At 47.1% G+C, this 24,385-nt stretch overlaps 15 protein-coding genes and 1 pseudogene across 15 annotated transcripts, besides 28 other annotated features; all 16 read left to right on the forward strand.

Moving 5' to 3' along the window:
- Tc00.1047053510687.10 lies at positions 1–2,302 on the forward strand (annotated as a pseudogene; the record flags this gene model as incomplete).
- Positions 1–6,765: a sequence feature (areas merged during assembly that could not be assigned to a particular haplotype. This can correspond to areas where the two haplotypes were merged or to regions with more than two copies in the genome that were merged during assembly.).
- Positions 2,319–2,384: a sequence feature (A-rich).
- Positions 2,511–2,538: a microsatellite.
- Positions 2,616–2,648: a microsatellite.
- On the forward strand, positions 2,681–3,157 carry Tc00.1047053510687.20 (hypothetical protein, conserved; the record flags this gene model as incomplete). The annotated part of the gene is made up of 1 exon (XM_806082.1): positions 2,681–3,157. The coding sequence occupies one exon, from the start codon at positions 2,681–2,683 to the stop codon at positions 3,155–3,157; it is 477 nt and encodes a 158-aa protein (XP_811175.1).
- On the forward strand, positions 3,448–5,025 carry Tc00.1047053510687.30 (hypothetical protein, conserved; the record flags this gene model as incomplete). Its single annotated transcript, XM_806083.1, has 1 exon — positions 3,448–5,025. One exon carries the CDS (start codon positions 3,448–3,450, stop codon positions 5,023–5,025), a length of 1,578 nt encoding a protein of 525 aa, XP_811176.1.
- Positions 5,149–5,177: a sequence feature (AT_rich).
- On the forward strand, positions 5,571–6,491 carry Tc00.1047053510687.40 (serine/threonine protein phosphatase, putative; the record flags this gene model as incomplete). Its single annotated transcript, XM_806084.1, has 1 exon — positions 5,571–6,491. One exon carries the CDS (start codon positions 5,571–5,573, stop codon positions 6,489–6,491), a length of 921 nt encoding a protein of 306 aa, XP_811177.1.
- Positions 6,628–6,648: a sequence feature (AT_rich).
- Positions 6,662–8,176, forward strand: Tc00.1047053510687.50 (hypothetical protein, conserved; the record flags this gene model as incomplete). Its single annotated transcript, XM_806085.1, has 1 exon — positions 6,662–8,176. One exon carries the CDS (start codon positions 6,662–6,664, stop codon positions 8,174–8,176), a length of 1,515 nt encoding a protein of 504 aa, XP_811178.1.
- Positions 6,766–7,280: a sequence feature (areas merged during assembly that could not be assigned to a particular haplotype. This can correspond to areas where the two haplotypes were merged or to regions with more than two copies in the genome that were merged during assembly.).
- Positions 7,281–12,091: a sequence feature (areas merged during assembly that could not be assigned to a particular haplotype. This can correspond to areas where the two haplotypes were merged or to regions with more than two copies in the genome that were merged during assembly.).
- Positions 8,222–8,280: a sequence feature (AT_rich).
- Positions 8,414–8,434: a sequence feature (AT_rich).
- Tc00.1047053510687.60 (hypothetical protein, conserved) lies at positions 8,496–9,107 on the forward strand (the record flags this gene model as incomplete). The annotated part of the gene is made up of 1 exon (XM_806086.1): positions 8,496–9,107. The coding sequence occupies one exon, from the start codon at positions 8,496–8,498 to the stop codon at positions 9,105–9,107; it is 612 nt and encodes a 203-aa protein (XP_811179.1).
- Positions 9,378–9,406: a microsatellite.
- Tc00.1047053510687.70 (hypothetical protein, conserved) lies at positions 9,460–9,762 on the forward strand (the record flags this gene model as incomplete). The annotated part of the gene is made up of 1 exon (XM_806087.1): positions 9,460–9,762. One exon carries the CDS (start codon positions 9,460–9,462, stop codon positions 9,760–9,762), a length of 303 nt encoding a protein of 100 aa, XP_811180.1.
- Positions 10,006–10,033: a sequence feature (AT_rich).
- Tc00.1047053510687.80 (hypothetical protein, conserved) lies at positions 10,096–11,304 on the forward strand (the record flags this gene model as incomplete). The annotated part of the gene is made up of 1 exon (XM_806088.1): positions 10,096–11,304. One exon carries the CDS (start codon positions 10,096–10,098, stop codon positions 11,302–11,304), a length of 1,209 nt encoding a protein of 402 aa, XP_811181.1.
- Positions 11,454–11,492: a microsatellite.
- Tc00.1047053510687.90 (hypothetical protein, conserved) lies at positions 11,549–13,216 on the forward strand (the record flags this gene model as incomplete). Its single annotated transcript, XM_806089.1, has 1 exon — positions 11,549–13,216. The coding sequence occupies one exon, from the start codon at positions 11,549–11,551 to the stop codon at positions 13,214–13,216; it is 1,668 nt and encodes a 555-aa protein (XP_811182.1).
- Positions 12,092–12,433: a sequence feature (areas merged during assembly that could not be assigned to a particular haplotype. This can correspond to areas where the two haplotypes were merged or to regions with more than two copies in the genome that were merged during assembly.).
- Positions 12,434–13,998: a sequence feature (areas merged during assembly that could not be assigned to a particular haplotype. This can correspond to areas where the two haplotypes were merged or to regions with more than two copies in the genome that were merged during assembly.).
- On the forward strand, positions 13,565–15,457 carry Tc00.1047053510687.94 (Unc104-like kinesin, putative; the record flags this gene model as incomplete). Its single annotated transcript, XM_806095.1, has 1 exon — positions 13,565–15,457. The coding sequence occupies one exon, from the start codon at positions 13,565–13,567 to the stop codon at positions 15,455–15,457; it is 1,893 nt and encodes a 630-aa protein (XP_811188.1).
- Positions 13,999–14,218: a sequence feature (areas merged during assembly that could not be assigned to a particular haplotype. This can correspond to areas where the two haplotypes were merged or to regions with more than two copies in the genome that were merged during assembly.).
- Positions 14,219–17,531: a sequence feature (areas merged during assembly that could not be assigned to a particular haplotype. This can correspond to areas where the two haplotypes were merged or to regions with more than two copies in the genome that were merged during assembly.).
- Tc00.1047053510687.100 (Unc104-like kinesin, putative) lies at positions 15,915–18,110 on the forward strand (the record flags this gene model as incomplete). Its single annotated transcript, XM_806090.1, has 1 exon — positions 15,915–18,110. The coding sequence occupies one exon, from the start codon at positions 15,915–15,917 to the stop codon at positions 18,108–18,110; it is 2,196 nt and encodes a 731-aa protein (XP_811183.1).
- Positions 17,532–17,607: a sequence feature (areas merged during assembly that could not be assigned to a particular haplotype. This can correspond to areas where the two haplotypes were merged or to regions with more than two copies in the genome that were merged during assembly.).
- Positions 17,608–18,613: a sequence feature (areas merged during assembly that could not be assigned to a particular haplotype. This can correspond to areas where the two haplotypes were merged or to regions with more than two copies in the genome that were merged during assembly.).
- Positions 18,383–18,457: a sequence feature (T-rich).
- Positions 18,490–18,533: a microsatellite.
- Positions 18,614–18,816: a sequence feature (areas merged during assembly that could not be assigned to a particular haplotype. This can correspond to areas where the two haplotypes were merged or to regions with more than two copies in the genome that were merged during assembly.).
- Positions 18,647–19,402, forward strand: Tc00.1047053510687.110 (hypothetical protein, conserved; the record flags this gene model as incomplete). The annotated part of the gene is made up of 1 exon (XM_806091.1): positions 18,647–19,402. The coding sequence occupies one exon, from the start codon at positions 18,647–18,649 to the stop codon at positions 19,400–19,402; it is 756 nt and encodes a 251-aa protein (XP_811184.1).
- Positions 18,817–21,258: a sequence feature (areas merged during assembly that could not be assigned to a particular haplotype. This can correspond to areas where the two haplotypes were merged or to regions with more than two copies in the genome that were merged during assembly.).
- Tc00.1047053510687.120 (snoRNP protein gar1, putative) lies at positions 19,869–20,588 on the forward strand (the record flags this gene model as incomplete). The annotated part of the gene is made up of 1 exon (XM_806092.1): positions 19,869–20,588. One exon carries the CDS (start codon positions 19,869–19,871, stop codon positions 20,586–20,588), a length of 720 nt encoding a protein of 239 aa, XP_811185.1.
- Positions 20,284–20,461: a microsatellite.
- Positions 20,767–20,844: a sequence feature (T-rich).
- Positions 20,865–21,635, forward strand: Tc00.1047053510687.130 (hypothetical protein, conserved; the record flags this gene model as incomplete). The annotated part of the gene is made up of 1 exon (XM_806093.1): positions 20,865–21,635. One exon carries the CDS (start codon positions 20,865–20,867, stop codon positions 21,633–21,635), a length of 771 nt encoding a protein of 256 aa, XP_811186.1.
- Positions 21,259–22,151: a sequence feature (areas merged during assembly that could not be assigned to a particular haplotype. This can correspond to areas where the two haplotypes were merged or to regions with more than two copies in the genome that were merged during assembly.).
- Positions 22,152–24,385: a sequence feature (areas merged during assembly that could not be assigned to a particular haplotype. This can correspond to areas where the two haplotypes were merged or to regions with more than two copies in the genome that were merged during assembly.).
- Positions 22,350–23,321, forward strand: Tc00.1047053510687.140 (alkylated DNA repair protein, putative; the record flags this gene model as incomplete). Its single annotated transcript, XM_806094.1, has 1 exon — positions 22,350–23,321. One exon carries the CDS (start codon positions 22,350–22,352, stop codon positions 23,319–23,321), a length of 972 nt encoding a protein of 323 aa, XP_811187.1.
- Positions 23,439–23,524: a sequence feature (T-rich).
- Tc00.1047053510687.149 (coatomer alpha subunit, putative) lies at positions 23,556–24,385 on the forward strand (the record flags this gene model as incomplete). Its single annotated transcript, XM_806096.1, has 1 exon — positions 23,556–24,385. A coding segment is annotated over one exon (830 nt), but the record flags the coding sequence as incomplete, so codon positions are not given.

Here is a 24,385-nt window from a genome sequence, read left to right on the forward strand (position 1 = left end):
ATATTTCGTGATACGCTAAAACGACACACCGAAGACCACACCGACGCTGAAACAAAAATTAAAGCATTGAAAACAACTTTTGTGCGACTTGTTGTTTCCTCTGTCTCCATCTCATTGCTTAAAGAACACCGTCCGGTTTTTGGCATTTTATCTTGCTCGTTCATTGCATCCGAAGGAATGCACATCTGCTGAATGGGATTTCTTTCTTGACCGGGCCATTGCTTCTGAGGCGGAGAAGAAGGAAGTTCATATGCCCACCTGGGTACTTCCTGACAGCCGAGACCTTTTTCGATCTTTTGTTGTACTCTTCCGTGAATTGCTACCCAAAATGAACCTTCAAGAGGCGGACGTATGGTTGCAGTGGATGCGCACAACGACGCCAGAAGCGGAATACCCGAGATTTCTTATGCAATTGACAAATTTTCAACGCCTTCTTATCGTGAAGACACTTCGTGGAGACCGTCTCATTGCGGCAGTAAACCGAGTTGCATGCGACCTTCTTTCTGTGAATTCATGGGGAGATAACAGGACACTTGCCTCCTTTGTTAAGCGTACGGAATCGAATACGCCTCTTCTGTTGATCACAACTGCGGGAGCCGACCCATCACAGGAGCTTCAAAGCCTTGCATACCATCAGGTTGGACGTGATCGGTTTCATCAAATTGCTATGGGTGGTGGTCAGACCGATGAAGCAATTCGACTGCTGCGTTTATGTGCCGAGACGGGTGATTGGTTGTTCCTTAAAAATCTGCACCTTGTGATCCCATGGGTGCCGGTGCTGCAGAAGGAGTTTAACCTGCTCACCCCGGACTCGAAATTTCGCTTATTCCTTACAAGTGAGTCACACGAGGAATTCCCTTCCATTCTTCTTTCCCAAAGTCTCAAAATTACATTTGAGCCTCCACCAGGCGTTCAGCAGAATCTTCTTCATACTTATAAAGAATGGGAGGGCACCGCCTTTGACTCAAAAGGAACACGACAAAAGGAAGTTCTTTTCATTGCCGCTGCTTTTCATGCCATTGTACAGGAGCGGCGCTCTTATGTTCCACAGGGATGGTCCATGATGTACGAAGTAACCTCCGCTGATCTCAATTCTGCTGCAGACATCGTTTTGCAGCAAACGAAGGCGGAAACCGACTGGAAGGCCATTCGAGGCATTTTAGAGAACGCCATCTACGGGGCTCGTATTGAAAGCGAATTTGACATGCGTATTCTTCAAAAGTATACCCAGCACTTTTTTGATCCTTCTGTTCTTTCGGATGCTAAACGACAGGCTAATCTTTTTGCCACTCTCCGTGTGCCTGGGACAGGGAAGCACGCGGACTATATCAAGGTTATTTCAGAACTTCCTGAGAGTGACGTTCCATCTCTTTTTTCACTACCGCCAAACGCAGATCGTGTTGTACAGCTTTTGAAGGTACGACAATTAACGGACAATCTTCAACATCTTAATGAGTCCAAAGCGGAGTCGTTCCTGTCTCGAGAGGAGTGGACCAGCCGTTTGACGCCTGTGCTTCAAGCTTGGGCGGAGTTGACACAACCTCATTCCAACCTTTTGACCCTTTCGGCAACAGAGTCACAGGAAGTTACGCCCATTATTGGATTTTTGACGGCTGAGATGATATCCTCACTGCGTCTCGTCTCACTGGTGGATGAATCGATTGGGGATTTACGTAGGGTGACTGAGGGCACGGCGTTGCTGAAGGAGGACCGTCGTGCCGAGGCTGCTGCAATGATTTCTGGTGAAGTGCCATCACACTGGGATGGTTACTTTCATGGTTCCCCGCGTATTTTGCCTTGGCTGCAATCACTTCTTCGTCGAGCCACAACAATTGTGGAGTGGCGTAGGATGGCGGTAAACCGGGAGCTACTGAAATCAGACCTCAGTATCTCCAGTTTCTTCCGACCTCAAACATTCCTACATGCACTTCGACAAGAAACGGCCCATTCTCTCCACGAACCACTTGTCTCCCTGAAGCTTGCCATATCCGTTTCTTCCCCACCTGAGGGGGCACCTCTTCCAGTCTGTTTGGAGGGACTTTTGCTGCAAGGGGCCTTCATTGATCAATCTGACATGATGCAACCAATCGAAACATCGGATGAACCTGCACTTTTCCCCATGCCGAAGGTTTATGTGGCATGGATGTCGAAGCCACCAGCAGCAAAGACCTCCGTTGCCGTCCCACTTTACACGAACACAACAAAGGAGAAATTCATTATGGACTTTTTGCTGCCATGTACCAGTGAAGTGGCTGTGAAGGCTTTCATTCTGGCGGGTGTTTCCATATTTCTTGAGCCGTAGCTCTTATTTGGATGTAAAAAGAAAAAAAAAGGAAAAAAATCAGGAACAAAAACAAAAAAGAAGGAGAGAAATGAGGAAAAGATGCGACCAAAAATACGCAATTTTTTTGCTTTTTTCCCGTTATTTTTATTTATGGGTTTGCCGATACCTTTTTATTCCTACTGCGGGGATGCGCATACGTCAACGACGGAAAGAAAAAAAAGCGCAAATTTATTTATTTATTTATTTTTTTTTTTTGAAGAGGGAAGGCGAGGAAGCTTGTGCTCTTTCAATTGTGCCCTTTTTTTTTTCTTTGGATGGGGAGACATTTTAATTTATTTTTATTTTATTTTTATTTTTTATTTTTTTCCGTCTTGTTTTTTTGTTGGTTTATGAGCGATGTACGGGAACAAAGGGCCTCCAAAGAAGTACAGCAACCCACGTGGTGTCACGGACCAATCAGGGGCCTCGCGTGTGTGTCAGAAGTGTGCGTCGACTGAGCATTGGACATTTGAGTGCCAAAACGCTGCTGATGCCACACGTAAGACGACGGCACGGCTGAGTCGGTCACAGATGTTGCGATGGGGTATCAAACGGCGGCGACAGGAGTTCGTACCGGAGCCCACGGAGAGAGAGGCTTACACTGCGCATGCGAAGGAGGTGGAGCGGATGCTGCTTACTGAGGCACGGAGGGACGTGCTGCAGAGGCAGCGCCTGGAAAAGTCGCGAGGCGTGAATGACGATAGTGACGACGATGGCTGCAGTCGCGGCGACGACACTTGGAACGACGTGAAGAGCAAAAAGAGTAAACAAAGTGCGATTTCGAAGGATGAGGCGTATATTAAAGAGGAGAAGAAGGACGACATGGAAATGTGAACAGAAAAATACGCAAGTAAATGAGAAGGAGAAAAGAAAGGAAAAGAACAACAACAAATAAAAAGGATTAATTTGAAGCACTTTTGTTTTCTTTTTTTATTCTTTTTTTGTGTGTGCATCTTATCTACTGTGACGAGGCCTCTCTGTTCTTTCCCGTGTTTATTGTGGCTTCACATTTTGTTTATGAATCTCCTCCTGGTGTCTCTCTTTTGTTGTTGTATATAAATGCATTCTTTTTTTTTTCCCTTTGTTTGTTTGTGTGTGTGTGTGTGCAAAAGAGAGAGGGAGAGATGATACGCCGCTCTCGTGCGCAAACAAAATGGTCGAGAAGGAAACGAATGACGTTGATTGGGCTGTTGTCGTGGATGATTTTGCTGTTGTTTGGCGAGTACAACATTATCCACCCACCTGCGCCGTGGCCTCAAAATGCGCTGCAGAGTGGCAGTTCCACCTCCGAGCCTTTAGCGTCTCCGCATTCTTTGCCACCATCTTCAATTCCACGAAAGCATGATGTAAACAAGGCGAGGGCATCTCCCCTTCTTTTTACTCCACCCGAGTTTGAAGAAGCCTTGCAGACGTACGAGAATAATTTGGGTATTGTGGAGGGGCTGATGGGGAATTTGGATCAGCCAACAACCGACTTCACGGATATTATCGAGTCGACAGGCCCTGGGGTGCCGTTGCCGTACGATTCCGGTCGTGTCGCGAACGCAAAAGAGTGGGAGGCGTGTGACCAACGGAACGCGGAGTTTACACCTGAACGCGATGTGTTGTGTCAGTCGTATCTTGCTGAGCTCAATAACATGCGTTATATCAAAGCCATGTCATCGCGTCTTCTTTATGGACGGACCATCAAGTTTCGCGTGCGGTATGCACACAGCGAGATTGAGGCCATTGTAAAGGTATCGCAGCGGAAATTTTACTTTGAGGCGACGAGTGAATATTTAGCCTTTTCCATCGACCGCGCCCTTAACTTATCGCGGGTGCCCACTTCTGCCTTTGTGCCACTGCCGCTAAATTACATGAAGGTTGCCACCGCATACTCTCCTTTCTTTTCACAGTGGATTAATCGGTTTATTTTTACGTATAATTATACGACACGCAACTTTTTTCCGTGCGGTTTTTCTGGAGTGTCACCCGACAATGAAATTCTTTGTGCTTACGTGACAATTCAGCTTTGGATGCATGATGTGCATTCGGCCCTTTCATCGTTTTTGTCACTACCGTATGAATATGATAGTGCGTTTGCAGCGAAATATTATAAGATTGGCGATAAACTTTGGCCGCCAAAGAGTTCGCGCCTTCGCGCCATTGGCGATCTTTTGGATCGCTTTATTTTTGACTTTTTGATTGGAAACACGGATCGTGGCATGAATGACCACAATAACTTTGTTTACGGTGGTTGCAGCTTCAAGACGACATGCCAACGGCCTCCCAAGGCAAAACGTATATCGGGTCTAGCAAAGTATGCCTTTCTCGATCACGGCAGCAGTTTTTACTCGCACCGGGAGCCGAAGGGTAACGCCTTCTTTGGCGAAGAGCATCTTATTCCCATTTGCCGCTTTCGTCGCTCCACCTATGAGTCTTTGCGCGTCTACAGAAAACGCAATTCGTCAGGCCCGCATCACCCGCTTACGACGCAAATTCGCCAAAGTCTTTCGCCTTACATATTCCGTGTGACGTCAATTTCCGTTTTTGAGAAAGTACAGGGGCGCTTGGAGAAAATATTGCGGATCGTGGAACGCTGCTTAGAGCAATACTCACCTTCTGAGGTATTTAGTCTTCCCGAATACTGGGAGTTGCGCATCCCTGAAGAGGAGGAGGATGAGGATGAGCGGGAAATGTCGGATTCGGTTAATTTGGAGTAAAATCTCTGACGCGTACTCCACTTGATTTAGAGAGAAGGGAGAAATAGGCGTTTGTTCATCTTCAGATTTTATACTAACGGATTCCATAAGTTACTGAGTCACAAGCCTTTGGTTTTGTTCCTGTTATTTATTTATTTAGTTTATTATTTTTACTTTACCGCCGCAGCAATCTCTGACCAAATTCAAATTTCACTTATCCCACATTTTTAATTGGGCCCGTTTGCGCTCTCGCACCCTTGGGCGAATAATTTCATCTGCCCCACTGTTGTTTACATTTAAATGCGATTTACGTGCAACGACTTTGATGCTTCGTTATTTGGGGCAGGAAGTAGGGAGCGGGTGCGCTACGAAAGTTAGGTTCCGCTCTTTACGGCGACCTTTCAGCTGCGCTCGGTGAGCGGACTGTGGTCTCACAAACCTACATGCACACACAGAGAGAGGGAGAAAGAGAGCGAAGGGGCATCGCAAACAAATTTATATCCGGCACGGCTAAAGAAATTTGAAAATAGTAGCCAAAATTAGATCATAGTTGTTGGTAGGAAAAAATGGATTTAATAGCATTGGAAGAGAAAGTCCGTCGGCTGGAAACGCTTGAAGTCAATGAGATGCGGCTGCTTTTGAATACGGTGATGGCCCTCTTTCTTTACGAAAGTAATGTTCCGAATGTGCCGCTTCCTGTCACTATTTGCGGCGACATCCATGGACAGTTTCCAGATCTTTTACATCTTCTAGCACTTGCAGGGGAAATTAGCACGACAAGCATGCACTATATTTTTTTGGGTGATCTCGTTGACCGTGGGTTCAACAGCGTGGAGGTGGTCACCTTCCTCTTCTTGATGAAGGTGAAGTACCCTGATAAGATCACCCTTATCCGCGGTAACCACGAGACGCGTCAGGTGTCAACAGCCTATGGATTTTACGATGAGTGCAACAGGAAGTTCAAAACGGCGGAAGTGTGGCGACATTGCACGGATGTCTTTGATTGCTTGCCTGTTGGGGCACTAGTTGAAGGGAGAGCTCTCTGCATTCACGGCGGTCTCTCGCCGGATGTAAACACGATTGACAACATCCATCTGCTGCAGCGAAAGCAAGAGATCCCAACCGAGGGAGCCTTTGCAGACCTTGTCTGGTCGGACCCTGGAAGCATAGAAGGCTGGGGCATTTCACAGCGCGGCGCGGGCCATTTATTTGGAGCGAATGTCACCCGGGAATTTTTATATCGTAACGGACTCAACCTTTTAGCGCGGGCACACCAACTTGTCCAGAAGGGATTTAAATATCATTTTGATGAGGAGTTTGTTTGCACCGTGTGGTCCGCGCCAAACTATTGCTACCGGTGCAACAATTTTGCGAGTGTCCTACGCGTGTATGAGGATGAATCGCGTGAGTTTGTTGTCTTTGAAAAAGTAGATCAGCAGTACGTGGAAGATTTCCCGGAAAAGTTGCAGCTTTCCTATTTCTTATAGTTAACTAACACACAAGCAAATAGGAACCGACCAACAAAAGGACGCGTTCTCATTTTGTCTCCACTGGAAAATAGCGTTGCTGCATTTTTATTTTTATTTGTTGCTGTTGTTTTTTAAAAAACTGATTTTCCGGCTCTTTTATTTTAATTATTATTTTCTTCTGCACGTAGATGCCACGATTCACATTAATGTCATCCGCGCTGCTGTTGGAAAGCGCAAAAGCGACGTCAATCCTCCTTGCATCTGAGGTGCGTCTCCCGCGGGAGGATGTGGGTGCGGCCTTTGAGTCCATTGGTGCTGCTGAGAAAGGCTACGAGGTGATGTACACGGTTACCGTCGTTGACAACCGCGACTGGCGTCGGATTTTTCTTTGCCGCAACGCAACTGAAGCGACAAAAGTTCGGGATTCTTTTGACGAGGCCCAATTTGACGTCTACGCGCTGCGGAAGTACAACGACGCAAGGAAGTTTGAGCCGCGGCGGTCTGTCCCCCTGTTGGTGCCCTCATCTGCTGTCATGCAGCGCGAGTACCGTGTGGTGACGCGAGAAGAGGCGGCATCGCGTGTCGAGGGTAAAAGCGGGGTGCAGGAGTCCATGAAAACGGCGAATACATCCCTGAATTGCAGTGGGGAACCAATGACACGGGATGCAGCACCGCAGGAGAAACCGACAATCGTCAACAACGTGAGTATGGGGAACAAACTGCCGCCGCCACCGCCACCGCCGCCAAACGAGTCTTGCCGGTCACCGATAAGGAGTCCACAAACACTCTTGAAAACCCCGCTGAGTGGTAAGAAACACACTCGAACGGCAGATACTGCGAAGAAGCAGTCGGAGGCAAATTTGAAGAAGCCCTGCGTCAGAAACAAAAAGAAAGGGAAATTTGAAGAGACCAGAAGTCTCATGAAATTGGCCAAGGCGTCAGCGAAGAAGAAGACTGGAAGTGACTCTTCACGCATCAGTGGGCCGACGACTGCCAACACTACCACCACTGTTGCCTGCAGTTCCATTCTGCAGAATCTTCTTGACAAGGATGAAGAGAAGGGTGATCATTGCAGCAACAGCAGCAGCAGCGGTATAAGCTTTGAGCGCCGCGACGAGGAACTTATGGATGAGGAACTCCCTACTCTTGATGTTGCTGTTTCTTCAAAGGAAAATGATGACATCATTCTCTGCGACGATGCTCCGCCAATGGTATTTTGCACCCCGGAGCCTGTTGCCGGTACCTCAAAAAAGGAACAACAACAAATACAGCACAATCAAAGACGACACGAAAGTCTGGGCTCTGCTACCCAACCGAAGCTGACGGGGTTCTTTCAGCGTGATGTTATTGAGTATCAGAAACAGTACATACGTGAGGTGATGACCGATACCGTAATTGAAAATGGTGAGTACTTCTGCAAAGACAAGGTGTGCTTCCGCCATAAAGAAAACAAAGAAGTTATTTCAGAGGAGGAATTTTATCGGCGTAGCGCGGACATTATGCGTAGCGTCCGTTCCGATTCCCAAAATGTTAACTCCAATGATCGTGATACTACTGGCCAAGGTAGCCCTTCTACCCCCGCCGGTAGTCTGAAGCGTGTCTCCGCGGAGGCGGCAAGAGGTAGCAAGCCGCCGAAAATAGAGAAACAGTTACGTTCACAACCCAAAACGCTCTTCTCCTATTTTAAACCCACCTCTTCGTGATGTGTGCACGATTAGAGTGGCTCATAGACAATGTTTATAGAAGGCATTTTTACATTTAAAAATCATTATTTTTTTTTTTTTCATTCTAATTTTTTATTTATTTTCTTTTCACTTCCCTACATTTTACAAAAAACTCTTTATTTACGCCTTTCCCTTTTTTTTTTTTTTCTTGCTGTGTTTAAAACGCATTTATCTTGTTGATTCGCTGCATTTGTTTTTCTTGTGTTGCGAAACAGGTTTATTATTATTATTATTTTACCTTTTTTTGGCATTTTTGCGCCGTCTCTCGGTGGGATGCAGAGGGTATGTCAAGTTCGACATGAACAAGCAGTTGCTGCAGACACTACCGCTAGCAAAGGGTAAAGACATTCACAGCCGCGTGGCAAAGTTGGCTCTCTACAAGGAATGCATTGCGCTTGCAAAGAATGTCGGCGACCCGCTCGTGCGTCAGCATACTCTGGTGGAGGTGCGAGAAAAGTGGATGCAAAACCGCGGTTGTGGTGGGCATTCACTTCAGCTGCAGATAGCAAGCGCACTTGACCGTATTTCATACGGCCGCATGTGTGTATCGAAACAACGACTCCGGCTCATCCCAAACGCCAGCGAAAAGTACGACTGGGGGGTCTCTAACCCACTCGAATACCACGAACAACGACTCACAAAAAGATCGGAAAAAGAGTCCCCCGATGCGTTTCCGCATGGGGCTGGGAAGCGCGACTTTGTGCCAATGACAAATTGGGGGTACGGAAATATGGACCCGGATGCGGTGATGCGGCACAAGGAGTTAACGGACAGGCAGCACTTCATTGGGCCGCACTGGCGAGGGAAACCTAAGCCGATGGTTTTGGAAGACCTTAGCTTTGAGGAACAGTTGCATGTGCACTTTCAGAGCAAACCAAAGATGAAAAAGACCCCCAAAAAACATTACTAGTGGTCCGTTGCTGTCTCTCTTTTTCTCTCAGTATGTGCGTATGTATCTGAATGATATGGCTTGTTTATGTTTTTTTTTTCTTGTTTCATGTGTGTCACCGACTCACACGTAGACACACACCCATCAACAGCAACAAGGAAAAGAACCAAGCTGTGTGATTTTTTTCTCTTTATTAGTTTTTTGTTTGGGGTTTTCCATTCTGTCTATTTTTGGCGTTGTATGCTTGCTGTGGGGGGGGGGGGGGGGGGGTGATACCATTAGATTATCCCTTTATTATTATTATTATTATTATTATTATTTATTTTTCACTTTTTGCTTTATTTTTATTCGACGAGGTTGTGAGTGTCAGCCGATGCGTCAGACAGGTTGGGTGAAGGACCAGTTTCTTAACCGGGGTGTCAACCACTTTGTTGTCTTCTCATCCTTGGGTCGGGTGATGGAGAGCAGTGGAGACTTTGAGGATGAGGAGAAGCAGCAGCTAGCGTATACAATAGTGCAGCAGACATCTACTCTACTGAGGTCTGGAGAATCCGTCAAGCGTCTCTCCATGACTTTTGACGATGTTGTGTACATCGCCACGACAATTGCTGGAGAAGGGGAACATCTCGGTGTTGTTTTGAAAAGAAACGCTGCAGATGTTCTGGCAACGACGTAGCTAATTTTATGTATTTTCTTTTAAATACGTATTTGCGAGACGCTATGGCATATGCATTTTTGATGCGGCACGGGAGGCAATGAAAGGACACGGAAGACAACACACAGTTCATTAACATTTAAGCATCATCGCCGCCATCACCAATTTAGCTGCCGCTCCTACTAATGCTCTGTGTTGAATATTGTTATTATTTGCTTTTGTTGTGTGTGTTTGACTCTTCTGTTGTGCTTCTTCGTCTTATACATTTTTTTTTGTATTTTTTTTTTTATTTGTGGCTGTTACTTGAGATGGGAGAACAACGTTTTTGTCAGTGATAGCGCGGGAAATTGCTGAATGGAACAATACTTTCTTGTTGACACGGCGAGCGGGAAAAGAGAGCTCTTGCGTCCAGGAAAAAATGTCATTGGCCGCAGCGCCACTGTCTCTGCTGTCGATGGTGTGTCGTTTGTTAGTTTGGAGTCTCCTTCCTTTACAATCAGCCGAGTGCAGGCCATCGTTGAGGTGGCCAGTAACGGCGATGCGTGGATATCAGATTGTAACAGTACCAACGGGACATTTTTGGCTATCAGTGAGGGCAATGGCATCCGTCTTGACCCGCATTGCTTCTATCAACTGAAGCCGGGCAACCGAGTCATATTGGGTGATGTGGAGATGCGCCTCGAGACCAGCGCCTGTTCCACAAACGAGATGGGTGACCAGAAGGGCGTGATGCCATCATCAGCGCTCTCGTCGCTCAATACTTCTCACCCCACAAACTTAAGCGGCGCTCATAGTGAAATCCTCTGCGCATCTAATGACACGCGTGTTGCCACTACTGCCAATGTCACTACTACAATAGAGAAACCGAGCGATGCTGTGAAATCGGAGGCGAATGGAGCGGCCCTGCAGAAATCTCACGAATGTTTGTCTGGTAAATGTTCAAATGACCGCGTTGAATCTACCCCCCATCTTGAAGGATCGGTTGTTTTTGGAAGAAAGCGTATTCGGTCAAGCAGCGACATAACCCCACCACGTGGCGCCTCGAAAACTGTTTCCTCTTCTTTTCGTGTGCATTGGGTATGCTTTTCTGGTATGGACGGGGCTGAGAAGGCGGATGCGCAGAAATTGGCGAAAAAACTTGGGTGGCAGACGACTGACAGGATTGTTGACGCGGACATCCTTGTTGTTGGCTCTCCGGTTACGAGAACACCAAAGTTTCTCATTGCCGTTGGACGAGGCATTCCTGTGGTTACGGGAAATTTTTTAAAAGATGGAGACACGGCACAGTTGGAGAAGTACGTGCCGGCTTTGAGTCACGGCTCTCACACGTACAGCGCAGCGAGTCTGCGAAAAGTTATTTTTCGCGAATGCAAGACACCTATTCTTCAGGGGGTGTCGTTTCAATTAGGTGCTCTTCCGAGGAAGTTGCGTGCTGTGGCGCGAGAGATCATTTTGGGATGCGGCGGCGATATCGTGCGAGCCCAGTCGACAGATGCGCTTTCTCTCACCGAAGAGAGTCTTGACAGCGTCTACGATAGCGTCTTACGTGGGGAATCGTTGTGAACATTGAGAGACACACAGATGATATTCTCATCTCTTTATTTCTTCCTCCCTATCTTTCTCAGGGGATCACATTCATGTGCTCCTCATGGTAGTTATTTCACGCAAAAGTCAGTGCGTCCTTGGATTGATAACCGCCTTTTTACTTTTGGGTGAGTGAGTGTGTGTGTGTGTGTGTGTGTAAGTGTGTGACTTTTTTACCTTTTTTTTTGTCTTGTATGCAAGGGAAGTTGCAAAAGGGGGGGGAATGGGGAAACGCAGACGTACCATTTCCGATGTGACCTGCTTTATTGAATCAATTCTCTCCTGCAGGCGTATCGAGGAGCCTGACGCAAGCTTTTCCTTGTCCCGCGTTAGCGATGGAACGAATTCAGGAAGCAGCCGCAGTAGCAGTTGTAGCCGAAGCCGAAGCGAAAGTATGAATGGAACTTCCACAAACAACAGAAGTGCCGTTTCTCGAGTCCTGACGACCCCCAGTGGAAGTATGAACCCTTCAGATTCTCAAAAGAGCACTGGAAGTGCATTTGCAACAGAAATAAACTTTTTTTGCCGAGCGGAAGAAGATCTGGCAGACATGTCTCTTTACTTGGCACGAGTTGTGTCCTCCGCGCGGACTCCAGAGGCTTTTGTTGCACTGGTCGAACATTTTTCAAAGTACGGCGCTGAAACCGTGATGTTATCGCTCAAGCGTTCCGGCACGCAGCCGAAGCTGCTTGGACATCTTTGCAGTGTCCCCGATGGAGGACTCACCAAAGGGTATCAGCAGCTTTTTCTTAGATTTCTTGCTTTTCTTGTGAGGTTGTGCGATACGGAAGTCCTTTACGAAGAGGAGTTGATGAAGTTTCTACTTCGGTGCTGTCAATCACACGCAGAGGCCTCTGTTAATTCAGCTGCGTCGAGTAAGAGGCCATCACACTGGTCCCAGGGAGCTCGGCAAGCTGCAGTGGTGCCAGCACGTTCATTGAAACTATCGGAAATTAAACGGGGTGTGGATGCACTTTGCGGGGAAGAGGAGGATACTTCCCACGCTTCGTTGGCTCTTCGTGTGCTGCTCGAGATTGTTTTTAGACAAAACAGAAATACTTCACACCCATCGGATCCCAATTTTTTTATTGTTTTTGCGGAACTTGGAGGTTTTAAAATTGTTTCTGCCCTCCTTGAGACGGAGGAATGTGCCGATGCGCTTCACCTGTTGGAGGCAGTGACGCTCTGCGAGGGATTACGTGGAGTCTACGCATCGGAGCTGCGGATAACGACCGTCTTTTTGGTGCGTTTAATAACCGAGAATGAGAAGCAGATCTGTAAGGTCGCACCACGCTGTGATGAGAAAAATGCCGCGCTGCGTGTTTTAACAAATGTGACAGGTTTGGTTCCCTCTGTGTTGAGTGGATCCCCGCAACTGAGCCGCGCGCTGGCGATTGTGGCTGCGAAGACGTTGACAGACGCTGAGGCTGTTTCTGACACACTTGCCTTTACACTCTGCTTCACCACAAATATCGTGAAGTGGGAAGCCAGCCAGAAGCGTGACGAGTTCACTAGCGTTCTTGTTGAGAGCCCCTCATTTTTGACGTGCGTTGCGTGTTTGGCTTTTAGTGCATACCATGCTGAAGACATGGAGAAGAATGTGTTGGCTGGCTACTATGCTCTTCTTCTTGCCGTCCTCTCCTTGTGCGAATCGCCCAAAGCGCAGTTGCGTGTTCCTGTCATGACGGCGGTTGCCCACGCGACGAGAGGGACGGCGGCACTGAAGAAAGTAGAAGATAAGCCCATGACACTTATTGTTGCCATCCTGCAAGAATTTCTTCTGTTTCAAGGATCGGCAGGTTCACTGACAAGAGATAGTCTCGTCTCGATGACTGGTATCATCGACAGCGTTGCTGAGTGTAATGGCATAGAGGTTTCGTCAGATGAATGAGAAATGAGAAATGAGAGAAATGAGAAGATTTTTTTTTTTTTTTTGGTGTTTGATGTCGGCTTTTTCTCTTAGCCCACAGCAGCCAAAAAGTTTTTCTTTATCCAACGCATGTGTATCGTGCGGTGATTGTTGTGGGCGCCGGCTTCGTTGTTTTTGTTGCTGTGTACATGTTGATAATTTGACAGACTTTTTTTTTTTGTTATTTATATACATTTTTTTTCTTCTTCTTCTTCTTTGCCGCGAGCAGGTTTGGCTGGGGAGGACTGCAGCCCAGTCGTCTCACTGCATACACGCACGCTCACACAATTAAAAAATAACTAGTTAAGCAAACGTTACGGTTGCAACACGATGTCTGTGAAGGTCGCCGTCCGTTGCAGGCCTCTTATTCTCGATGAGCGGAAAGACAATTCGGTGGTCATTGTACGTATGAACAACAACGAGGTGACGGTTCTGGATTGCTTGGAGGGAGTCGGTGGAAAGTTTTGTTTTGACGAGGCCTTGTGGTCCGCTCAGGTAGTTGTGGAGGGGAACGCAAATCCACACGCGTCGCAAGAGATGGTATACAAGTCTGTTGCCTCTGAGCTGATGAACCATGTTGTGACGGGCTACAATGGATGCATTTTTGCATACGGTCAAACGGGTAGCGGTAAAACATACTCAATGATGGGGACCCCAACTGATTTTGGCGTTATTCCGCGCGCTGCAAAGAGTCTCTTCACAGAAGTACGTGGTCTTGCCAGCAGTGGCGTCGAGTCCTGCGTGGAGGTTTCTTTCTTTGAAATCTACAACGAGAAGGTACGTTGTCTGCTGTGCCCATCAGTGGACGGCTTTGAAAACTCCACGCTGCGGGTGCGTGAACATCCAAACTTTGGGCCTTTTATTGAAGGACTCACGAAGTTTGTTGTTTCCTCAGAGGAGGAACTCTTGCGCCTTTTAAATGATGGTAACAAGGTTCGCACTTCAGGGACAACGGCGATGAATGCTTTCAGCAGTCGTTCTCACGCTGTCTTTGTTACTACATTGACACAGAAGTGTACGAACGGCCGGCTTGTGAAAACAAAGACGTCGAAGCTCAATCTTGTTGATCTTGCGGGCAGTGAACGGGCATCGAAGTCCATGGCGACAGGGAAGCGGCTGACGGAAGGGGTAAACATCAACAAGTCTCTCATGTGCTTGGGAAATGTCATTAGTAGTCTCGCGGAGGAGCAGGATTCGGGACGGCCAAGGCATATCCCCTACCGCGACTCCGTCCTTACGTGGATTCTGAAGGAGAATTTGGGTGGGAACTCCAAGACGGTTATGCTCGCAACGATCAGTCCATCCTCTTTACAGTACGATGAAACGATGAGTACATTGCGGTACGCTGAGAGGGCGAAAAGGATTGTAAACAGGGCTGTTGTAAATGAAAGTAATAACAATGAGGTGATCGCCGCTCTTCAGAAAGAAATTGAGCAGCTCAAGAGCCAACTACGGGGTGCATCTGGCAGCGATCGGGACAGTCTCTCAGAGCAGCTTGCTGCGAGTGAGAAATTTCAAAAGGAGCTACAAATGACAATGGATGAAAAGTTGATGGAGTCAAGACGATTGATGGAGGAGCGAAAGAAGGATATGCAACGCCTAGAGGAACAGTTAGAGGCTCAACGGGGCGAGATTGCGAACTTACGGCAGGACAATGCGGAGAAGGAACGAAAGATCCATGAACTCCTGCAGAAGATTGAGGTCGTGAAGAAGAGGTTGGGAGGAGGTGGCGACACAGAGGTCGAGGAGCTTCTGGAGCAAGTGGCAGTGCTGGAATCAGAGCAAAACACTGTGTCTACCAAGCATATGAATACAGCCGCGAATGCTTCTCGAGTTGCGGACGATACGGCCCTGCGACTAGAGAATCTTGGTAATGTGCGGCCACAGCTGATAGAAGGCGGCAAAATCACTGTACGTGCCTTGGCGAGGGCATTTGAGGCTGTTGGGAGGGAGCTGCCGGCAGCGGGGAGCGCTGCAGCATTGTGTGAAATAAAGGGCAACGACTATTTTGCTCAAAATGTGAATGCCGTTGAAAAAGAATTGAGGGGAGAAAATCCTTTATCTTCTTTGACGACCGCTGATTTTGATGCTGGAATTGACGAGGATTTGCTCCTGGAGGAGCTGCTCGAATTCGATGAGGAGACGGTACAAGAGCATGGTGATCAAATGCAGGAAGAGGGTACTCTGGATAGCGCCGGTGTGGAATGTCAACGGCGACTTTGACTCTGATCTTGTTGTGGACGAAGATGAGGAAATTGAACTGGACGAAAGTGAATTGGAGTTTGATCTTGATTTGGAACTTGACGAGAATATCGACGGGAATGCAAGCGTTGCTGAAAAGGAGGGAGGGGAGGGAGTTGGAGAGGCCTTCTCAGGAGGCATCTGCCAGAGCGAGAATGATTTGAACGATAACGACATCAATGCTGTGGCCGCACGCCAGGAGTTGTCGAGAGCTGAGAACGTTGTGAATGACGATGACTACGAGAAGGCTTCTCATGTGCATGAAGAAACAACACTCAACGTGACGCAAGTACCCCGTGAAACGAGTATCAATTCCAACATCATGATAGAAGTGGCTGCCGTGGATGAAAATGGCGGGAATAATGCGACAAATCAAAGTGTGGTAAAAGATACTTCGCACACGACGACAGAAAATGCTGCCACGGCCACGGATACCGTGATGGATGCGGACAAGTTTGCCAATGCGTCTACTCAGTCGACTGGTAATGGACTTTTATCGCCCTTTTCGACCGTCACGACTTTGGTGATTCCATCTCATGCACTTCCCAACAACCGCTACCTAAATGAGGTCTTTAAAGTTATCAAAAGGAATGATGCAGCCATTCTTGGAAATAGAAAGGATCGCATATGGTTGGTGGATTTCTTTAAGCGCCGCTTTGCAAACTTGGATATGGCTGGATACATGTCGTTTCAGTATCCGGCTAGTAATTTGTTTCGGGTGGAGAAGGATCCCCTCAACTCCAAGCGCCTAACTCTTCACTTCTTTGATGCAGCGCACCCGTATGAATTAGAATTTACATCAACTGGACGACGGCAACGATTTTACGAAATTTCCATGACACTACGTCGCAATTCAGTTATGTGGTGCCCTTCGCTCTGTTTGCCCAATGAAAAAAATGTTATTCTGCATGTGCAGGGTACCACCATTAGGCGTCCAAATGCAAAAACGGTGAATGTAAGTGGTGAATCCAAGTTTACGGTTTCTCGAATGCCGTATGAGGTTTTGGATATGTGGTACGGCTGCTTTTCGATGAAGGACCGTCCTTTGCCTCGCAGTGCCGCCGTGCTTGGCAGTTTTATCCCAAGAGGCTCCCATGAGATGTATGTTATAGGGATCATGGATGTGCCAGCGTCCTTTATTGGCAATGATGTCTTCTCAAAGTATTTTCTTGAGTACTTGGGGTCTTCGCTCTACTACGTTCTTGCAAACACAGCCGTTTTTTCGAAAAGGAGACAGAATAACAATGCCTTGATCATTATTGTGCGAAATTCTTTTATTTTACGGACATCGCACATTGAGGCGATGGAAACAACACCAGTGTTCACGGATGATATTCCGAAAGATGCATTTACTTCGGTGGGATGTACGCTGCGAGTCAATGAGGCAACAATAGGCATCATTCTTGTAAATGCGAAGCCAATAGACTGTTCTCTATCAAGGCGTGCTGCAGCGTTGCGTTCTATGATGAGCACTTACCCCTTCGGCGACAACCTAGTTGACATTGGAGCCCGATTTGATTATTTTATTGTTTCGGGCGCTTTCAACTTTGGCGCTGATTTCAGGCATGATGACATGCTTCTGGCACAGATAAAAGCTAGAAATCTTATGTCGGGCCTGGTGGAGGCCACACCAAGCAGTGCGATACTAAATGCCACGGAGCCAATCCGCATTTTTTTTGCATTTCGTCCCGGCGTGTGCAATTTGGACGTTAAGCAGTACACCACATCTAGGGCTTTGGCGGCTCCAAATGCTTTTATTTCCGCAGACGTTTTTTGTCAGAGGGCTTATCTGTGTGTTTTTGGCGAGCAAGTTCCACGTGTGCAGTTGGTACTAGACAAATTGGTTTTGGCTTCACCCAATCTTCGCATTCCCTCTGTGGAAGCTCCTGAGTTACGAATCTCAGCTGACTGGATAGAAAACAGTCCATTGCTCACGGCGTTATTTAAGGGAGGTGATGCATACAAGCTATCGGGACCGGCTGTACCTGTGGTGGCACCAACTACCAGCAATACCGTTTTTCTGAGGCTACAAACGATTACCTTTTCAATGTTGGGAATTCCTGGCTCTGCGAAGAGGAGAGAGAAGACCGTCATTGCCTCGGGGAGTCTTCCTCTGAAGAACATGCTTCATTTGGGTGAGGTGGTGGAGTTTTCAACGCCCCTCTACTATCGCACCTGTTACGTGGGGAATTTGACGGGCACGCTGTTTCTGTCGGCGTATGAAAGAGACACGGCTGACCTTGCGGGACTGGAGTCCGAGCGTGATGTAATTGTAGTTTCATGCTACGAAAACCAAATACTCGAGGGAAAGAACTGGGTGTCCACGATTTTTTCCCAGCATCACGCGTACGGTTTTTCCACGGAAGACGCCACAGTTGAGTGCAGCAGGGAAGGCCATACTCTTCCAGACTCGACAAAGTGGGTGTGGCTCAATCTCTGGCGTCACGAAGTTTTTCCTCACGATGCGGAAGGATGGACTTACAGCGAGGGATTTGATCAACCGTTTTTTTCCATCAAGCCATCCAAGACGAGTATTGTCCGCCGTCGCCGTTGGACGCGTGCCATGCAGGCCAGCGATCCCGTAACATATCACAACTTCTTGATGCTCAAGCGGGAAAGGAGCTCGTTTTCATGAGAGGTGAGTGGAAGGTATCCCGCAGTAAATTCCAGCGAAGCACTAAAAACGTTCAGTAGGATACACACGTTTTTAAAAAAATATATATGCTCATTTGTTTGCATTGACGCATGCTATCATCTATCGAACTCAATTCTTGTACTTTTCTTTTTTCGTTTTCTTTTTTGAACGACGAGGATGCGAAAGAGCGACTGACTTAACTTGGTGAAGTGAAAGAGAGGACTTTTGAGAGGGGAAGAGGGAAAGTGACGTCGGAAAAAAAAAGAAAATGATTTCTTTTTCTTTTTTTTACTACCGCTTCTTCTTCATGATTTGCTTCTTTTTTTTTTTTAGAATTTTTTTTTTTTGTACGCGAATTGAAATGCGATGAGAAAGAAATTTATTACTTTTTTGTTATTATTATTATTATTATTATTATTACTACGGTTTTGCAGTTGTGTCTTGTGCATTATTTCTCGTGTGATGCCTTTTGCAATTGTTTTAGGCACCCGCTGAAGACGCATCTTATAGTGGTAAACAGAAACAGCAGCAACTTGATGCCCCCCAAGGGTCAGAGGAGTTTGAATATTGCACAGCCCCTTTCATCAAGCCGGGCTCAATCGGCCAATGCTATATTACGTTCTGCAGCGAGCGCGATGGCAACGTCGGGACCAGCGGCTTCCAAGTCTTCTCCAAGAACATCATGTTTCCCCAGGGCGTTCATGTCTACAGGGAACGCACGAAATGAAATGGAGGCTTACTATGAGCAGCTTCTGAGTCAGGACCGTGTTGATGGAGTGGATGCGTTTGGGAAGAACGGAATTCATCTTCTTTGCAAGGGCCTCGGTATTAAACCAGAATCTTTTGAGATGTATACACTTATTTGGAAAATGGGTGTCACACGGGGCTGTTGTATTCCTCGTGCAGACTGGCTTAAAACGATTTACACATACAAAATTGAACAACCAATGGATTTGAAGTTAGTTCTCGTTGAGTGGGTGAAAGAGTCCAGAGGAGATAGCTTTACAGAATTCTACAACGACCTATACGATTACATCCGTGGCGAGGAGGCTCGTCTTATGCCTTATGGAACGGCCGTGGAAGCTTGGGCGGTTCTTTTTCAAAATGAGCCCCGCATAATTCCTTGGATTAAATGGTATTCAGATATCTATAGGCGGGAAGTTACACGCGATGTGTGGAGGCAAATTGGGATTTTCTTGTCAGCTGTCCCAAATATTGAGGCATACAACGTCGAGGACAGATGGTCGTGCGCTATAGACAGCTATGTGGAATGGTGTAAAGTTTCTGGTTGATAATTGCATTTTTTCTGGTTATTGCTACGGCTACTTTTTTTTTTATTGTGATTTCACCTTGCACGTAAAGTGGTGGTTGGGTGGGCATGAAATAAGACGGTGGTGTTTCAAAGGTGTCGAGTTCCTGTTTCAGTCGAAATAAAAATGGATGTGGAATTGGGCCTTGCTTTTTTGGTTGGTGGCCTGTTGCAACGAAGTGACAGTGAGGGAGGAAAAACGGAGAGAGAAAATTGTGTACGTATTTACTCTGTTTTTTGGGGAGCGAAGGGGGGGAGGATGTGGGCATCACCAAGCATCGGTTTACTAATACCACTATTGCTAATGCTGTTGCCTTTTAAATTCTTGATATTTTTTTTCCTTCTTTTTGGCTTTGAGAGCTTTAAAAAAAGGAAAAATTTTTTTTTTGTACGCTAAGTTCTATTTCTTTTTTTTTTTTTTACGTAACGTTTTTTCGGCGTTCCCGGCTATGACGCGAGGTGGCGGCGGTGGGTTTGGCAGAGGAGGTGGCGGTGGACGCGGCTTCGGTGGCCCACGAGGCGGAAGAGGTGGCGGTGGACGCGGTGGACGGGAGGCGGAACCCGATCCACCGGAAAGCCTGGAACTCATTGGCACCTTCATGAATGCTGCGGAGGGGTATTTGGTGTATAAAGTCACGATTCCCGAAGTGGTGCCTCGTTTTAATGCTTTTGTTTACACAGAAAATAGGGCTAAAATTGGCAAGATTGACGAGGTGATGGGGAATACGACGGATGTTATGTTTTCTGTGATGCCCATGCCTGGTGTACAGGCGGGGTCCATTAGTGAAGGGGATAACATCTTTGTTTCCCCGACACAGTTGACGCCAGTGCGCGTGTTTACTGACCCACCAAAGCCGCGGGGACGCGGAGGCCGTGGAGGCGGCGGTCGTGGCGGCCGATCCGCAAATGGTGGAGGCAGCAGTCGTGGCAACTTTGGAGGAGGTGGTCGTGGCAACTTTGGTGGAGGCAGCAGTCGTGGCAACTTTGGCGGAGGTGGTCGTGGCAACTTTGGTGGAGGCAGCAGTCGTGGCAGCTTTGGCGGAGGTGGTCGTGGCAACTTTGGCGGAGGTGGTCGTGGCAACTTTGGCGGAGGTGGTCGCGGTAACTATGGAGGAGGTGGTCGCGGTAACTATGGAGGAGGCGGTCGCGGCAATGGCCGTGGTTACTAACGTTAATGCTCATAATAAAAGAAAATTTATTTAAAGTAAACACTTAGAGTGTGCATAGTGGCGGTACTTCCGTGTGAACGAAGAGAAAGAAAGGGAACGATACATGTGTTGTTTTGGGATTTGGGCGCGTACGCGTTGAATGTTCTTGCTACTCCCGAGTCTCTTGCCCCACATCTCTTTTTTATTTTTATTTCTGCTCATTTTTCCACATTTTATTTCATCCTTTTTATTTATTTTTTATTTTCCGTTTTGTTTTGTGGTTTGAAAATGTAGAAAATGGATGAATCAACGACGCGTGAGCCTGCTGACCGAACTCTTCTTTTTGGTCGATTCAATGTTGCTCGAGACTATCATATGGGTGTTTTTATTATCTGCATCATTCCCGTGGGCACTTTTGTATGTCTTCGAGTTTTAGCCTTTAGTCCAGTGGTGTTAGAGTTGTACTCTTACAACACGATGCTGGTTCTCACCTGTTTTATCATTCTGCTCTGCGTTTTGAGTGAATGGACGGTTGTTAGCTTGTTTCTTTGTGACCCTGGATTTACAGATGCCGCTGAAGATGAAGGTGCGTATCGGTGCCCACTTTGTCGAATTTACGTTAAGGAGTACGACCACCATTGCGGTATTCTGGGGGTATGTATTGGAGAACGAAATATGGGTTTTTTTCTTTCTTTTTTGACATTTGTAAGTTTTCTTATGTGGCTGTTCGTTTGGTTTGCTGGTGTATCGCTCATGTCATGGTTCAGAAAGGCAGTGGCCCATCGTTCGTTGTATGAAGGATTGCTGCTGCTACTAAAGGAGTGGTGGTTTTCATCGAAAATAAAACCGGTGACATTTGTCCTTTTTATTTTATTGTGTTACGGGGCCCTTTTTACTACCATGCTGGGTGTCTTTTACTGGTGCATGCTTTGCCGGGGGATGTTGTCTTTGGAACGGAGGCGGAAGCCATCGTTACGAATGAACTCGAGGGCTGTTTTTTGTCACATGTGGAGGCCGAGTTTGTCGAGGACAAAACTGTTGCATCGAAACGCTGAGAATGACGTGTAGGGAAAACCGGTCAAAAATATGGGCGTTGCTGCCGGATAATGCGTCATTAGAGGTTTTCTCCTGTCATGGGGGTGTTGTTCTTGTCGTGCATGTATTCTCCGTCTATTCTTAGGGTTAGGGAGAGGAAGAGAAGGTATTGTCCATCAAATAATATCGGACCCACTGCGTCACCATACATGGCGGTTGCCTGTTTTTTAACTTGTTGTGGATCTTTCAGGAGTCTCCCTTGTTTTTCATTTGCTTGCAACATGGACCGAATCATTTTATACTTTTTTGTTGGTTTGTGTTTGTGTGTGTTTCAACTTCTATACACAAATGCACACACAAATACACTGCGGGGTTTTTAGGGGAGGGCGTTGAAATGGTCTCGGAGAGTGCGCGGAGGGGGTTAAGAAAAGGGGGGAGCGAGCAAAAAAGGAGATTTATGAGCGACGCTTGGAGTTGCCCATTTTTTTCTCCACTTTTTTTTTTTTGTGTGTACTTCTCCGTCTCACGCGGCAGTTGCCAGAAAGGGGAGGGAAATGACCTTCAGCGCTTGATGTTTTTTTTTTGTTTTTTTGTTTTTTTGAGTTCACGCGTGAATCAATAAATGGCTTGTATCCCTGCAGCAGTTTTGGCGCCATTTTTTGCTTTTGCCGGACGGCCCCGTTACTTTAGTCTTTTTTTTTTTTTTTTTTCATTTGTGTGTTTTATGGGGCGCAGGTGGTGGTGTTGATGGAGGAGCGAGATTCCACTTCGCCGCAGTACGTGGGTGGTGAGAATCTTGCACTGACGCCTTTCAGGCTTGCGGAGAAGCGCTACAAGTTGTACCGCTTTGACCGACGTGCCGCGCGTCGCCAGCAACTGCCTGAAACCGACTTCAGTGATGTGGTAGACTTTCGGTGTCCTGACGCCAACACAGATCAGAACCGTTCGCTGATCCGCGGAGTCAGCACTTTGTACGATTCGCAAGTGCGGTGCTTTGAGTTTGTCGCCGTGCCTGGGTTGCTGTTCTTTCCCGACGCCATTTCTGAAGAGGAGCAACAAGCGTTTTGCCGGGATGCGATACTAAGGTACGGGGATTCCAGTCAACATCCCAACCATCTGTCAACACACGCCAGCAAGCCAAAGTGCACTAAACGGTACGAGGCGCCGATGCGATGGGCGACTCTTGGCTTCAGCTACGACTGGACTTCCAAGACGTACACAAGAGAAAATTATTCAGCCTTTCCGCCAGCACTGAAAAGGCGCATAGAAGAAATATTGCATCTTTGTAGCTCCACACCGGATCTTAAGGATGTCAACCCGTCTATCTACGAGCCTCAGACTGCAATCGTAAATTACTTTTCAGTGGGGTCTATGATGATGGCTCACCAGGACGTGAGTGAAGAGTCGATGCAGCATCCTTTAATCAGTATTTCGCTTGGATGCTCATGTGTGTTCCTTATGGGAACCTCCTCGCGTGACGATGCACCCTATGCGTTCTGGTTGCGAAGTGGGGATGTGGCGGTATTCTCTGGACCCTCACGTGTGGCCTTCCATTCTATTCCACGCATCATGGATGATTGTCCGCCGCACCTCTGCACGATCTCTGGCGAGAATAATGAAGATGAGGTCTACTGGCGGACGCAGATGCGTCACATGCGCATTAACATAAACGTAAGGCAGGTGTATTCGGAGAGTTGCGCGTTTCTTTTTGAATCATGAACGCAAAAAGAACAAACGGCATAAATGCACAAGAGGAAGGACAATAACAACAGTGATATTTTATTTTATTTTTTGACGAAACACACGAAATTATTATTATTTATGCATTCTTGAGCGTTTTTTACTTATTCTTTTTGTTTTTCCTTCGAAAATTTTTTTGATTTTTTGTTTATCTTTTTTTTCTTGCTTTATCTTATTTTGTTGGCCGCAGGTGCTGAATTTATATTTTTAGACATGCTTACCAAATTTGACGTTCGATCCTGTCGGGTGAAGGGGATCAGCTTCCACAAGTCGCGGCCATGGGTCCTCTGCGGCCTTCATAACGGAACGGTGCAGATTTGGGACTACCGCACGAACACATCGATTGACACGTACACGGAACATAGTGGCTCCGTCCGTGGCGTCGATTTCCACATTTCTCAGCCTTTGTTCGTTTCTGGAGCCGATGATTATCTGATAAAGGTGTGGAATTACAAGCTGCGCCGCTGTCTCTTTACATTAAGGGGGCACATGGACTACATCCGCGTGACATTTTTTCATCACGAACAGCCCTGGATACTCTCATGCTCTGATGACTTTACCGTCCGGATTTGGAATTGGCAGAGCCGCAGCAGTGTCGCGTGTCTTCCTGGACACAACCACTACGTTATGTGCGCCCAATTTCACCCACGGGAAGATTTGGTGGTATCAGCGAGTCTGGATAGGACTATCCGCGTCTGGGACATATCGTCGCTTCGACTTCGCAAGCAGGAGGTTGGTATTGCCCAAGACCTGCTTGGCACGACTGACGTGACTCTCAAGTATTTGCTGGAGGGGCATGAGAAGGGAGTTAATTGGGTCTGTTTCCATCCCACCAAGCCGTATATCGCTTCAGCAGCGGATGATCGAACTGTGCGTGTTTGGCGCATGATGGAGTCTTCTTGTCACGAGGAGTTGCAGCTGCGAGGTCACACGAATAATGTATGCTGCGTGACTTACATGAAGGATTTTCTCATTTCGGATTCTGAAGATCGTACCATTCGTGTTTGGGACGTGAAGTCGCGCAACCCAATCATGGTGTTCGC

This window comes from Trypanosoma cruzi, genomic scaffold (genome assembly GCF_000209065.1).
Source record: "Trypanosoma cruzi strain CL Brener 1047053516813 genomic scaffold, whole genome shotgun sequence".
Classification (NCBI taxonomy): domain Eukaryota; phylum Euglenozoa; class Kinetoplastea; order Trypanosomatida; family Trypanosomatidae; genus Trypanosoma; species Trypanosoma cruzi.